Source organism: Ailuropoda melanoleuca, chromosome 3 (assembly GCF_002007445.2).
Source record: "Ailuropoda melanoleuca isolate Jingjing chromosome 3, ASM200744v2, whole genome shotgun sequence".
NCBI classification, from domain to species: Eukaryota; Metazoa; Chordata; class Mammalia; order Carnivora; family Ursidae; genus Ailuropoda; species Ailuropoda melanoleuca.
Genome location: NC_048220.1, coordinates 86,496,470 through 86,510,587, shown reverse-complemented (window position 1 = coordinate 86,510,587; position 14,118 = coordinate 86,496,470). Strand labels below are relative to the sequence as shown.

General features: G+C 53.7%; 1 protein-coding gene across 4 annotated transcripts in view; it reads left to right on the top strand.

Moving 5' to 3' along the window:
• Nucleotides 1-14,118, top strand: part of ERGIC1 (endoplasmic reticulum-golgi intermediate compartment 1) — a 101,799-nt gene that overhangs the window by 66,324 nt on the left and 21,357 nt on the right. For 3 of the 4 annotated variants that reach the window (XM_034656733.1, XM_034656732.1, XM_034656729.1), the window contains 3 exons: nucleotides 2,601-2,725; nucleotides 11,157-11,261; nucleotides 11,393-11,552. In XM_034656733.1, the coding sequence (XP_034512624.1) occupies nucleotides 2,627-2,725; nucleotides 11,157-11,261; nucleotides 11,393-11,552 (364 nt within the window). In that variant the 5' untranslated portion in view covers nucleotides 2,601-2,626. The remainder of the gene's footprint in view (nucleotides 1-2,600; nucleotides 2,726-11,156; nucleotides 11,262-11,392; nucleotides 11,553-14,118) is intronic. The other variant, XM_034656731.1, reaches the window with a different exon arrangement.

Genomic DNA, 14,118 nt, shown 5'->3' with positions numbered 1-14,118 from the left:
TGATGGGCTGTGGCCCAGGAGGGGCCGGGCAACCTCAGGCTTCAGGCTTCATCAGCCCACCACGCCCCGCCGCTCTGCAGGGCCATAACCTGTACCCAGGCAGCTCCCGCTTGAGCTCTGCACCCTGGCTTCTCTTTAAAAGAACTTCACATTTTTATTAAAGAAAAAAAATGCACGCTCATCATTGTACCTTTGGAAAATCCGGAGCAGCAGAGAGAAGAAATCCATAATCCCACCCCCGTGCTAGCATCACTTGACATTTGATACCATCCCATCCTGTTGGCCTTCCTTTCTGTGTTTCTAAACACGGCTGGGATCTGCTGTGTGTGCAATTTCATATCCTGGTTTAAAAAGTAATATTTTATTGTGAGCTAATACAGGAGTATATTTTTTACTCAAAAAATCATGTTCAAAATGCAAAAATACATAAAGAAAAAAGTAAAAGAAATACATGTTCCCTGGGGTGCTATTCACACCAGAGGAAGCTTCTGCTAAGAGTTGGGACTCCTTCCCTACCCCTCTGTGTCTGTGTGTCTGTGTGTCTGTCTGTCTCTGTCTGCAAACACATATCATGTTTAGGTGGAGATGTTTTTTGGTTTTTGGTTTTTGGTTTTTCTTTTTACATAATTGGGACTCAACTGCATGAGACCTTTCTGGGGTTTCTTGTTTTTTTTTCTGCTAATATCTTGGAGCTGTTCTTTCATTACTCATAATATTAGTAATATGATAACCACAGCTGCCATTTATTCCCCTCCTACTCCAATCCAGGCTCTGTCCTGAATTCTTTGGCTGTGTTAGTGCATGAAGATGAGAGGTGCTCTAGCAGAGTGGCCAAAGGGTGTGGCCTCTGGATTGAAACTCTATGGGTTCCAATCCAAGCTCCATTGCTTCTTAGCTGTGCGATTTTAGGCAAGTTACTTAATCTCTCTGTGCCTTAGTGTTCCCCAGTATAGAATGGGTTTGATAATATCTTCCCCACAGGGAATCTCAGGTGGTGCATTCTTATATAAAAAGCACTTAGAAGAGTGTCCAGCACATAGTAAGTGCTGTTTTAATTTTTTTTAATCCTCACAAGCTTAGGCTAGAGGAGGAGACTGAGGGACAGGGAGGTTAGGTAACTTGCTCAAGGTCCCACAGCCGGGAAGGGGCAGAGCCAGGAACCACAGAAAGTGGCGGCCCCAGATCCCAAGCTCTTAGTCACTGGCCTGCTCTGAGCCGCCGCGCCCCACGTGTAGATTTCGCTCCGTCCGTGTACCTGAACATTCTGGAGGGGGTGTTCCATTGACCAGCCCCTGTTGACAGGCAGCTGGGCTGCCTGCAGTGGTCACAGTTTCAAATAAGCTTGCCCAGAGCAGCCTTGCACACATGTCTGGACATGTGTGCATCTGGAGAACGGGCTCCTAGGGGTGGAGGTGCTGAGTCAAACTGGGACCTGTTTGCATTTCTTTTAAATCAAACATTACGGCATCAGCATTTCCCATATACTACAGACCCGTGAGCGTCATTTTAAATGACTGCATCATATTTCCTTCTGTGGACGGGCCTTCACTCGCTTCCCCATCCCCACGGAAGAATAGGATTGTTCCCATTTTTCCTTTTCAGGGTTGGCTCACATAAAATTGCTTCCAGCTGTTCTTCCTCTGTGTTGCATCCTCCTTTCCAGAGCTTCTTTTATGGAATTTTCTGCATTTTCATAGTTTATAAACCCATGCCACTTAGACCATCTCGGGGAGTGCAGTTGGCATGGGCCTGCCCATTTTACAGATGGGGAAGCTGAGCCACAGTGGAGAGTCACATTGGAATCAAGGACCAGGACTCCCAGGCCCCAGGTTTCCCATTCGGTGTACTGAGGAACCTGGAAAAGTGCATGAGTTCCAGGAGAGCAGGGCCTGCAGGAACAGGCATTAGGTAAAAGAAGGTGTGAACGAATGAATGATGAGGGAAGCAAATGAATGACTGCCTGGACCTGTTCGCCCAACGAATCCTGAGACTGAGACACATTAAGTGCCACCATTCATGAGGCACGTGCCATGTACTGTGTGCCAGACCCCATTCTAAGCATTTTCTACACATTAGTTATTTGATACACGTAATTCTCCAAGGAAGGTCTAATTATTATCACCCCCATTTTCCAGAGAAAGAAACAGGCATCGAGGGGCTCTGTGCCTGGGCCAGGATTGCACAGCTGGTAAAAGGCAGGGCCAGGCTTCAGACAGCCTTTGAACCCCGACGCTCTGCTTCTCCCTGTAGCCTTGCATTTAGCAGAGTCGTCACCCTTGCAGCCAACAATCCGCCATCCCTGGCCCCATTAGCTGCTACCTCCTGCAGCTCTTTTCTTCTTTCTTTGCAGCCTCAGGCAGTGGCAGGGACGGGACCTTGTAGGCTTGCTCCCTTTTAGTCTGGCCATCACCTTCGCCTCCTTCTCTGTTGGCTCTGGGCCCCAGACTGTGAGCGCCTAGAGGGCCTGGGGCCCGCCTGTCCTTGGAGTAGATGGGGGCGTGGAGTGGATGGGGGTGGGGGTCCAGGGAGGAGAGGGCTGGCCCCACCCCTTCTGCTCTGGGCATGTGTTTGTGACTCTCTCCTCTCCTTGCCCCCTGCAGTGGTCGGGCTCGACATACAGGATGAGATGGGCAGGCATGAGGTGGGGCACATCGACAATTCGATGAAGATCCCACTGAACAACGGGGCCGGCTGCCGCTTTGAGGGGCAGTTCAGCATTAACAAGGTATGGAGACCCTGCATGGGCCCCTTTGACCTGCTCCCTGTCCCTTCAGTCCCTTTCCTCCCCAGAAACCATATGGTAGAGCTCTGTGCTCCCTTGGCCCCCCCTCCAGCCAGAGCCTAACAAGTATCAGGGTGCCCGGAGTTTCCTGCTGTGAATCTGGGTTGGGGTTCCAAGTTCCCCGAGGCGTGGAGCCCCTGCTGGCCAGTTGAGGAAGGGGCTACTCTTCCAAGGGGAAGACATCAGGTGATGAGAAGACCATGGGATTAACGGTCCTGAGTGTGCGTCCCAGCTCTACCCCTCTTGGCCACCCAGCACCCTCCAAGTCACTGCTCCCATCTTAGCCATCTGTAGGGGGAGGATGTGATGCTGGTAGTGATGGAATGATACCACCCGGTTCACAAAGTTTGTATGAGGATGAAATGAGCTATTACACATTCATCCAGAAAACTTTGATGGGACACCTTCTGTGTTCTAGGGTGGGCTTCTGGCTCTGGGGCTGCCCAGAATAGATGGAAGGGACTGGAATTAGTAGAATAAATGGGCAGAGTTCCCGCGCTGGCAGAGCTTCTGTGCTGGAGGGGGAGACAGAAAATATACTAACTGAGAAGCATTTTGGGGGGTGGTAGGCGCTGTGATGAGGAAGAAAGCAGGGGAAGGGGGGAGAGTGGGGTGGTTTGAAAGTACCTGGTAGGCCCCAAAGGACCACTCGGGCATTACTGTTGTTTTGTTGCTAGAACCAGGAACTTGAGCTCCTGGCTCAAGGATGTGAGCAGAGTGCATTCGGGAGCGCCGGGGAACCCCGGTGGAAACCAGCAGAGGTAGTTCCCTTTTCAGCTCTTCTTACGTATTATCACAGGGGAGCCTCTCAAGAACCCCGTGAGGTGGCACCATATTACAGATGAGGAAGCTGAGACCCAGAGAGGTTGAGTGTCTTGCCCAAGATCACACAGCTATCTCCCTTGTTCCATAGCTCCCCTTCCCCAGTCCCAGCCAGACTGAGCCATTGCTCACTCCTGGCTTCTGCTTGCCCTCTTGTAGCCTCTGTCAGAACACCCTGCCTCTGGGGCGCCTGGGTGGCTCAGTCGTTAAAGCGTCTGCCTTCGGCTCAGGGCGTGATCCCGGCGTTCCGGGATCGAGTCCCACATCGGGCTCCTCCGCTGGGAGCCTGCTTCTTCCTCTCCCACTCCTCTGCTGTGTTCCCTCTCTCGCTGGCTTTCTCTCTGTCACATAAAAAAAAAATCTTAAAAAAAAAAAAAAAAAAAAGAACACCCTGCCTCTGGTCCCTGACATCTGAATCAGACGTTGCAAACCCACTGGCCACACCCAGCCCAGAGACAGGTTACGTTTGTCCTGCACAGCATTCAAACACGTCAGAGCCAATATCTAAAGATTGGGAGTCGAGATTTTAGGCTTTTCAAAGTCAGAGGCTCTATCCACCCTGGGCCCATATCCCATTGGCAGCTGGCATCTGGATCCAAGGGGCAGCTGCCCCTTTACACAGGGCATGTGCCCTCCCTTCCCACAGTTCCTGTGGATGGCTGCAAGGCTGGGCTGGGCCACTGGTGTGACTGCACCTGTCTCTCTCCCACGTAGTCTCAGGGCCTCTCCTCTCCACATGGCTACCATGTGTGTTCTTTCTGGCAGAGTGGCCTTCTTCCATGAGAGCTCAGGGCTCCCTGAAGTGCGAAAGCAGAGGATGTCACTTGTGCCACAGTTTAAGTTAAACTAAGTCACAAGGTCGGTGCTATGCTCCGTGATTCAGATTTTATGGTGGTGGTGATGGGAAGCCATTTGAGTTTTAAGCAGGGAAGCAATGCAATCAGATTTATGGTTTAGAACTATACTATCCAATATGGTAGCCATTAGCCATGTGGGGCTATTTAAATTGAAATTCCTTAGGGGCGCCTGGGTGGCACAGCGGTTAAGCATCTGCCTTCGGCTCAGGGCGTGATCCTGGCGTTATGGGATCGAGCCCCACATCAGGCTCTTCCGCTATGGGCCTGCTTCTTCCTCTCCCACTCCCCCTGCTTGTGTTCCCTCTCTCGCTGGCTGTCTCTATCTCTGTCGAATAAATAAAAATAAAATCTAAAAAATAAATAAATAAATAAATAAATAAATTGAAATTCCTTAAAATTAAATAAAATGAAAAATTCAGTCTTTCAGTCTTACTAGTCACATTTCAAGGACTTTATTAAGAGAGACTAGTGGCTACCATATTAGTGCTAAATAACATTTTTATCATCAGAGAAAGTTCTGTTGGACAGCAAAACTTCAGAAAGCTACCATGACAGCTGTGGGGGAGCCCAGTGGAGGGGGCCAAGAGCAGAGGTCATGGTCCATGGTTGAGCAGCGGAATTGGGGAGAAGTGGCCAGATTAGGGATGTGGAGTCAACAAGACTTACTGATCAGTTGGAGGTGGGTGGTGAGGGCAAGAGTGGAATCAAAGCAACCTCTTAGTTTTTGTCTGGACAACCAGGAGGTCCCATTTTCTAGATACAGAAGCTTGGGTAAACATGGATTCTGTGAATGATGGGGCTAGGAAACCGTAGTTCAATTCTAGACGTGTTTCATTTGGGATCCCCCCAGAGATGTTAAATTGGAGGTGTGTTTCTGGGGTTCAAGAGAGTGTTCTGAGCTGGAATGTGAATATGGGAGTCATCAGTGAATAGAAGATGGTGGCAAAGGGTCCATGGCACCAAAATATAAAAACCCAAGGTCTTTTTTTTTTTTTTTAAGATTTAATTTATTTTGAGAAAGAGTCCGAGTGAGAGAGCACAAGCAGAGGGGAGGGAGAGGGAGAAGCAGACTCCCCGCTGAGCAGAGAGCCCCCACATGGAGCTCAATACCAGGACCCTGGGATCATGACCTGAGGCAAAAGCAGACGCTTAACGACCGAGCCACCCAGGCGCCCCAGAAACCCAAGGCCTTGATGCAAATGTGGTTTGAGGACTGATTTCTGGTACACTCCAGAGTTGAGGAGCAGGGAGATGAGGGGGTGACGAAAGGTAGGAGAAGGGGCAGCCAGGCAGGTAGGAGGGAACCAGGCCTAGGCGGGCCCTAGAATCTAGATGAGAACATCCATCAAGGAGGAAGGCTGGTGCTGCGTGGGCGGGGTGGATCACCCACCCGGGAGCTGCAGGGAAAGCCAATGACATGGGAGAGAACAGGGCTGCCGCACCACCAGCGCTTTGGGAAGTGCAGAGGGCACAGGGTCCAGGCGGCGGTGGCAGGGTGGCCTTGGAGAGGCGACGGTGGGGTCTGCGCTCACAGGGAGATGGGTGAATTGGCGGTAGGCCTGGGCTCTGGCTCTGCCCACAACTGTGCACTTGGAGAACTGCTGCTCGTCCACAGACCTTGTCGATGTGGGTCCCTCTGGAGTCCCTCCTCCCCCTTCCTCTGACCGCCTCCTCCATTCTGCCTCCTGTGTTCCTACCATGCACTTTGTTGCTTGACTTCTTTTGACCGTTGTCCCCCACCCCTTGCTGATTGCTTCACGCATCTCGCTATTGCACGTCGCTGCGTGCTGGGCTCCACGCTTGGCACTGGGACGCGGTGCTGAAAGAAACAGCCACGGTCCCTGACCTCGGCGGCACTGTGGTCGACTACGGGGTGACCGCCAGCCACAGCTGAGCACTCCAGCGAGTGTGTACTCTCGATGAGGCGGCTTTGAAGAGAAGGAAGGGGGTGTTATGGTGGAGGATCACGGAGGAACCCCACGGAGCCAGGGGCATAAGCGAGGGCCCGTCCGAGGGGTGACGGCTGAGGATGAACAGACACACACACAGCTCCCAGTTGTGGGGGCCTCGCCTTGGGGGTATGATCACCCGGCTTAAATATTTATGCCCCGGCCTGGGGTGGACACCGGAGAAGCAGGACCCCCACCCAGGAGAGAGCCCAGCAGCACAGCCTCCTCCCCTCGGCAAACATGCCCAAGGAGGCAGTCAGCTCCCCTCAGACAGGCTGTGGAGGGGCCCCGGCTGGCTCTGGGTGAGGTGGGACTTGCTTTTTGGGGTCAGACAGACCTGTGGTTGAGAAGCCTGGCTACCGTGCTCACTGACGGAATGACTCTGGGCAGTTGAGCCCCTCTGAGCCTCAGTGTCCTCATCTGTAAAATGGAGATCCTAGTACTGCCCTCACAGTTGTAAGACATGAGCAAATTGAAATACAACGCACTTAACACCGTGGAAATGGGGACACGCAGCGCTGCCCCTTCCCTGGCCTGCCCTGTCTCCTGTCAGTGGGAGCGTCCATGATTTCACCAGCTGACACCCACTGTCACCTGGGTGCAAGTGTGCTCATAGAGTGTGCACGGATGTTGTTCAAGAAACGGGTCTTCTCTGGTTGGGGAGGGCCAGGGATTCTAGGAAAGTGTCACGCCAGCCCTCGCCTTATGGCTGCCACCTATTGGGGTCCTACCTGGCCCTTTCCCAGATTAACCTAGTTAGTCCTCATAACAGCGCTGAGGAGACTGAGGCACAAGGAGTTAAGTGGAATTTGAACCTGGGCAGCCTGGCACCGGGCCCCTGCTCTCCCCCTGTGTCCCCTATCCCCTTGTTGCTCCTCCTTGCCAGCGTCTTGGTCATGTGAACTATGACCACTTGTGTCCATTCACTCCAGGTCACTGCTCAGGCCACCCTCTGCCGTTGTCCCCTTGCAGGGAGTGGAGACCCCCACTCTCGCTTGTGCCGGGTGCATGCCTCCTAGGAGCTCTCAGGCAGAAGGTGCTCGACGAGAAAGCCAGCAGTCGCGGTGTGCCCTGATGGTGGGTGAGCTTAGCAGCTGGCCCCCGCCCCTTTATCTCCCAGCATCAGGCTTATGCTTGCCCCGTGACCTCCTTATTTATCCATCAGGAAGTCGCCCAAAAGTCAGACGTCCAAGGTCGCATGATCCAAGCTGCGCTGGCAGCCCCCAGCAGCCCAGACTCCTCGCTGAATCACCCAGCCCCCAGGAGGAGGGCAGGATGGGCCCGGGTTTGGGGCCTGGCTCCTTCTATATGTTTCTAAAATCTCTCAGAGACACTGACGTAGGTTCCTAAGTCACAGGCTCTAAAAGCGTCGTCTTTTCTTTCTTCAGCCCAGCGTGTGCCGGCATGAGTCAGCCACCTGTGCTGGATTCCTTGTGGGGGGGAGCGGGTCACTGAGTCACAGCCTCGCGGGGAGGCAGCGGGTGGCGATGCGCGGGAGCCAGCCTCCTTGACTCACGGAACCCTGGGAGTGGGAGGCCCAGGCTCCAGACCCCATTCTGAACCCTGCCCGCTGGTGGGCCCCACTGCGTGGAGAAACTCCAGAGGACCCATGCCTGATGCTCTTGTTCTCTTACTTCCAGATGTGATAGACAACGGGGCCTGTAGTCCTCGCTTTATTGTGGGAATTTTTTTTCTAAGATGTTATTTATTTGTCAGAGAGAGAGAGAGCACACACAGGGGGAGCAGCAGGCAGAGGGAGCAGCAAACTCCCCGCTGAGCAAGGAGCCCGATGCGGGGCTCGATCCCAGGACCTTGGGATCATGACCTGAGCTGAAGGCAGATGCTTAACTGACTGAGCCACACAAGCATCCCTGTGAAATTTTATAATACACATTTGTATGATTAATTATTTAAATAAGTAAAAATGAAGTTAAGAAATTGTTTTAAGATACAGTGGTCTTTTCCCCATGCCCTGCCCGTGCACGTGCTGTCCTGAATTCCGGGAGGGTCCTTCTGTTCCTGGCTCCTCGTTCTGATGATGAATGTGTTCATTGTAGGAACCCAACCAATAACAGCTGCCTTGGGCTTTGCACGCCTCACCTCCTTTAATCCTCCCAATAACCCTCTGTGGTTATCATCGCCATTTTGCCAGTGGGGAAACTGAGGCACAGAGAGGTTCCTGACCTTGCCCAAGGTACCCCAGCTGGGGGTGGGGCCAGACTGGAGTGTAGAACTCAGCTGCTGCTCTACCATGGGTCACTGGGCCCCTGAAGCCCGCATTCTAGCCTATGAGCTGAGGCCAGGCCATGCCCTATCAGCCTGGCTACCTTCCAGATCAGTCTGCAAAGCTCAGGCCCTCGTGGAGACAGGAAGATTTCTAGAAGCCCACAACTTTGTGTTCGAAACAGGCATGCTTACAAAATAAGCGACTTTGATGGACTGCTGCTAAGCCAGAAGATATAAGCCATATTCCTTCCTCTAATATAGCTTACCAAACCTTCGTTGAACTGGAATAAAGTAAACTGTGTTTTTCGCATGGCATTGGGCCTTTGCTGGAAAACCCCCTCTCCCTCTAATGCTTCTTTGTTTCCTGATGCTACTACCCCCTGCGGGCCGTTCTTTTATTGCAGCTTCAGTACCAAACTCTTCTAGTTCCTTACAGATGCCCACCAACTGGGCTGGGCAGTTTCTGACCTCCAAACTGATTCATGCTGTTCCATCTGCCTACATGTCTTTCCCCTGTTCCCAAGTAATGCAGACTCATTAGCACAAGAGGGTCCTTTCTGCTGAGAAGCCCCCTCTGAACACTCCCAACTGAATTGGGGGCCCTCCCCATGACCCCCACGGTTTATACATCCCTCTGGTCCAGTGTGGGTCGCACAGTCTCATTTTCTGTTCCAGGCTCTTGTCTGGCTATCTTCCCAAACCCAGCACGTCCCAAGGGATGGCTGCATGTGGCCATCAACCCAGGCCTGCTGAGGTACGTGGTGGGAGGGAGTATCATGTCCTGCTTCAGTGTGCCGAATCTGGAGTCCAGCAGCCATGAGTTCAAACTGCAGCTCTTGACATGTTCCTTAGCAAGTGTCTTCACTGCTCTGAGCCTCAGTTTTCTTTTCTGTAAAATGGGAATTACCAGATGTAAAAATCAAAAATGCTATTTTAAGAATTAGTGCCATTCATGGGGCGCCTGGGTGGCTCAGTCATTAAGCGTCTGCCTTTGGCTCAGGGTGTGATCCCGGCGTTCTGGGATTGAGCCCCACATCAGGCTCCTCCGCTGGGAGCCTGCTTCTTCCTCTCCCACTCCCCCTGCTTGTGTTCCCTCTCTCGCTGGCTCTCTCTCTCTGTCAAATAAATAAATAAAATCTAAAAAAAAAAGAAGAATTAGTGCCATTCATCCTTTGTTCATTCATCCAGTACCTATTTTGTGGGGATCTGCTGGGGTTTGGGGAGTGAGGATCAAATCAGACACATCTCCCCACAGGCTTGGAGCCAACATTTTCTGGTGAGGAAACAGAATAGAACGAGATAAAGATCGGGTGGCAAGGTGCTGCTGAGTGCTTTCTCAGTGGGGTTTGCGGAAGGGGGTTTGGGAGGCTCCCTGAGCAGAGGCCTGAGGGAGACCAGGGAGAGCTGCATCAAAGAGGGTTCCAGGGGGCGCCTGGGTGGCATAGCGGTTAAGTGTCTGCCTTCAGCTCAGGGCGTGATCCCGGCGTTATGGGATCGAGCCCCACATCAGGCTCCTCCACTATGAGCCTGCTTCTTCCTCTCCCACTCCCCCTGCTTGTGTTGCCTCTCTCGCTGGCTGTCTCTATCTCTGTCGAATAAAAAAAAAAAAAGAGGGTTCCAGGAAGGGGTCATAGGCACACAGGACCGAGGCGGGACCACATGGGCACTGTTCCCGGTGCCACAGGGAGGCTGGCATGGCCAGCGAGTGTGCAGAGGAGTCACACAATCAGATGTAGGGTTCAAAAGGACCCCTCTGGTTGCCGTTGGGGAAAGGCCTGGGAGGTGCCAAGGGCAGACACTGGGAGCCCAGTGGGGAGGCTGCCCCCACTGTCCAGTCTAGGGGAGCACTGGAGGCTTGAGAAGGTCAGGTGCTGGGTGTCGTGAGGGTGGAGCGGACAGCCTTTCCTGGTGGGCAGGAGGTCAGGGGTGAGAGAAAGATGGGGCCAAGATGATGCCAAGGGTTTGGCCTGAGCAGCTTGGTGGAGGAGGGGCCTTTTGGTGCAGCAGAGGTGCCCCGGCAGAATCCACAGGATTGCCACAGGATATCAGTCCCTCTCCCTCTGCCAGGGCCTCAAGGCCCAGGGAGGAAAGGAAGCCACCATAGTCCTGCCTTCAGGGATCCCCCAGTCTGGGGTGGTGGGGCAAATGTGGGTGAGTAGTGTTGATTTGTATTTTGAGAAGGTTCGGTTGGTCTGTGGGCCTCCAGGTTCAACCCACCATAGGGCCGACAGCCAGGAAGTGGCCGGTGGGCAGGTGCCATTTCAAGCCCTGGCCTGTGCCAGGTGCCCAGCTATGTTCTTTCACCCCATAATCCCGGCAGCCCCTCGAGTAGCTTCTGTTCCTACCCCCATTCTACAAACGAGCAACCTGAGGCTCAGAGAAGGGCAGTAGGTCCTCCAAAGTCCCATGGCTCAGACCACGCTGGAATCCTGATCCAGATCTGTCTGACTCCTGGGTGAAGACCTGCCCCCACCTCGGGGGCAGCCCACGAGACTCCTGAAACTCGCATCTCTCCCCCAGGTCCCGGGCAACTTCCACGTGTCTACACACAGTGCCACGGCCCAGCCACAGAACCCGGACATGACTCATGTCATCCACAAGCTGTCCTTTGGGGACACACTACAGGTGAGCAGGGTACACACAGGTGGCGTGGCTGGGAGTGGGTATACAGGGACTGGGTCACCTGGAGCCTTCTGTCCTCTCTGGGCACAAAGATAACATCTAGACGGGTCACCCCCTGAGTCTCTGTCAAACAGCGCTTCTGTGTTATTCCTTCGGAGCGTGGGCCTGCAGTTTTGACGGTACCAGTGCACTTGGACCCTTGGGTTGAGACCTGGAGCCTGGGGAAAGGGACGCGCTTTTCACGAGCCAGTACTACGTGCTGGTGCTCTCTCCGTGCCAGTGTGGCCTTACGAGGTATGAGGGGACCGCCACATGTTACGGCTGAAGCTGGGCCCGGAGAAGCCACTTGTCTAGGGTTCCCCAGCAGATCTGTCTGATGCCAGACTCCAGCCTATGCCCCTCTACAGCCCCTTCTGCCTTCTAGCCCAGTGCCCACGCCCACCAAGTAGGGGTACCATGGTGAAGGAAGCCTCCTGACAGTCCTCGGTGAGGAGGGAGAGGGCCACCTCCAGCAGGCCCAGCCCAGCAGCTTCCTACCCGTGGCAGCTGTGTAAGAGAACCCTACACAAACAACCCGCTCTCCACCAGCGGCGGGCAGGGGAGCTAGGATGTTCTCTCTTCTCCACTACTCCCAGTACTCCTGAAGCTAGATTCTGGAACTGAGGCTCAGAGTAGAGAGGTAACTGCCCCAGCCACAGTGCTGGGATCGGGACCCCAGGTCCTGCCACCAAGCCTTGCTCGATGAGAATCCTGGTTTCTGGTTAAGGATATGGGAGGGTGGGGTCCCCCCAGGGATGGTGGTGGTGTGCTCCTGGGGCTCACATAGGCCCACAAGCACAGCACACACACCGCTACGCTTTTTATGCGCACGCACATGTGCTCAGACTCACGCACACACTCATTAGACATATGTGTACCCTGAGACGCATTTCTAAACACACACACCAAATGCACACACACCCAGACTCTTGTCCAGACACAGCGCACGCACACCACCCAGAGACGCGCACAGCTCGCCCATGTTGGCACATCCCACAGACACACTCGTGCCCACGCTGCCCCACTCCGTGCACCTGCCAAGCACCGTTCTTCAGACGCAGGACCTTCTTTCACTCTCTAAGCAGCCCCAGAGGTGGGTACTTTGTTGTCTCCATTTTACAGGTGAGGAAGTTGAGGCACAGGGAAGGGCCAGTCTGTTGCAAGGCCTGAGTTTGAATCAAGAGTCTGGCTTCCGGCAGCGCTGCTGGTCCGGCCTCCCCCGTGCGCCCTCCTGAGGGCACACTGCCCCTCACGCCCATGCACACTCTCACAGCTCCTCTCCACTCCACATTGCTTCTGCTTCTTTCCCTGTGGGCACCTTGTGTCCAGCCTGAGGGGCCAGTCATCACTGCTCCAGCCCCTTTGGAGGCCACAGAGATCTTCCTCTTGGAAACAGGGCTTAGGAACAGAGAAGGCCTGGCCGCCCTGGGTGCTGTGAGCCAGACTCCCTGCCTACACGCTTGGTGAAACACAGCCTGCCCTACGACCGGGGACCCCCTTCACTCAGGGCTCGCCAGCCACGGGGTCCCCGCTCTCTACTCGGGGTTGTCGTATGTTGGCTCCCCAGCCTTCCTTTCCAGATCCAAAGCCTGGCTCCACCACTTACTAGTTGTGTGACCTTAAAGGATTTATTCCTGCTGCACCTCAGTTATCTCATCTGTACAATGGGGACAGTAAATAGTACCTGCCTCAGAGGATTGTAGTGAAGATAAAATGAATTCCTGCACGTAAAGCCCTTAGATCAGTGCCAGGCACAGAGTAAGCGGTCGAGGAAATGAGCCATTACCACTGTTGTTGCTCTCTGCACCCTAACTCTGCACCAGGCCCTGCAAGACCGAGCGGGCTGCCAGCCTTTGAGGGGCTCATGCAGCCATGGAGAAGACAGAATGCGGGGTAATGATCACCCCCAGTGGGACAGGAGCTGACAAGTCACAGGCAGGGGTAGGCAGCAGGCCGTCCATATACTAAGTGTTGGGCAGTGCCCCAGCTGCCTGTAGACCCAGCAGCTGGGCAAACCTGCCCGCAGCCCTGGGAGAAAAGTCGCTGTGAGCTCCGGCGTGCACAGGGGAAACTGTCCAGGGCCATTTGGTTCTGCACAGCCAGAATTCAAACCCAGTCTTTGTACCACGCCCCACTGCTTCCTCGTGGGAGCTGTGGACACCGGAAGCCTGTTTTTTCTTACCTAGAGAGCAGCGTTACAGGGGACCCCAGGTTTAATCCTCACAAAGACTCCCTTAAGGGTCCTGGATGGCATATGTTGTTCTTGAGGAGGAAACTGGGTCAGAGAGATTCCGTAACTTGCCCAAGGTCACACAGCTTATAAGAAACCAGGTATGTCTGGCCCCAGGTCTTCTATTACTGTGCCTCATACAGTCTGGATTCATCAGACCCTCTTGAAATTTCTACTCTGTGCCAGGCCCTGGGACTACATGATAGGTAAATGATACCGGGTTCTTGCTTTCAGGAGAAGAGGTAAATAAGTAAACATGATAATATAGGACAAGGAGGGTTAAGGACAAGAGAGGCATAGGATTCTGGGTAGTGATATGGGAGCAGGGACAGGATTCCTCCTAGCCTGGGAAGTCAGGGAGGGCTTCCCAGAGGAGGGTGACCTCGCAGGTGACACGTAAGCCAACCCCTGAAGAGTGAGAAGGATTTGGCCAAGCCGACAGGGCAGTCTCATGGGCAAGGGGCATCGACACATCTTCCACGGTGTGACACACCCAGCTGGTCATTTTCATATAAAAGACCTTCAAGGTTACTTTTAGAAAAAATGGGTCAGCAGATGTCCACATCATCAGAATGATGTTCTGTCACAAGG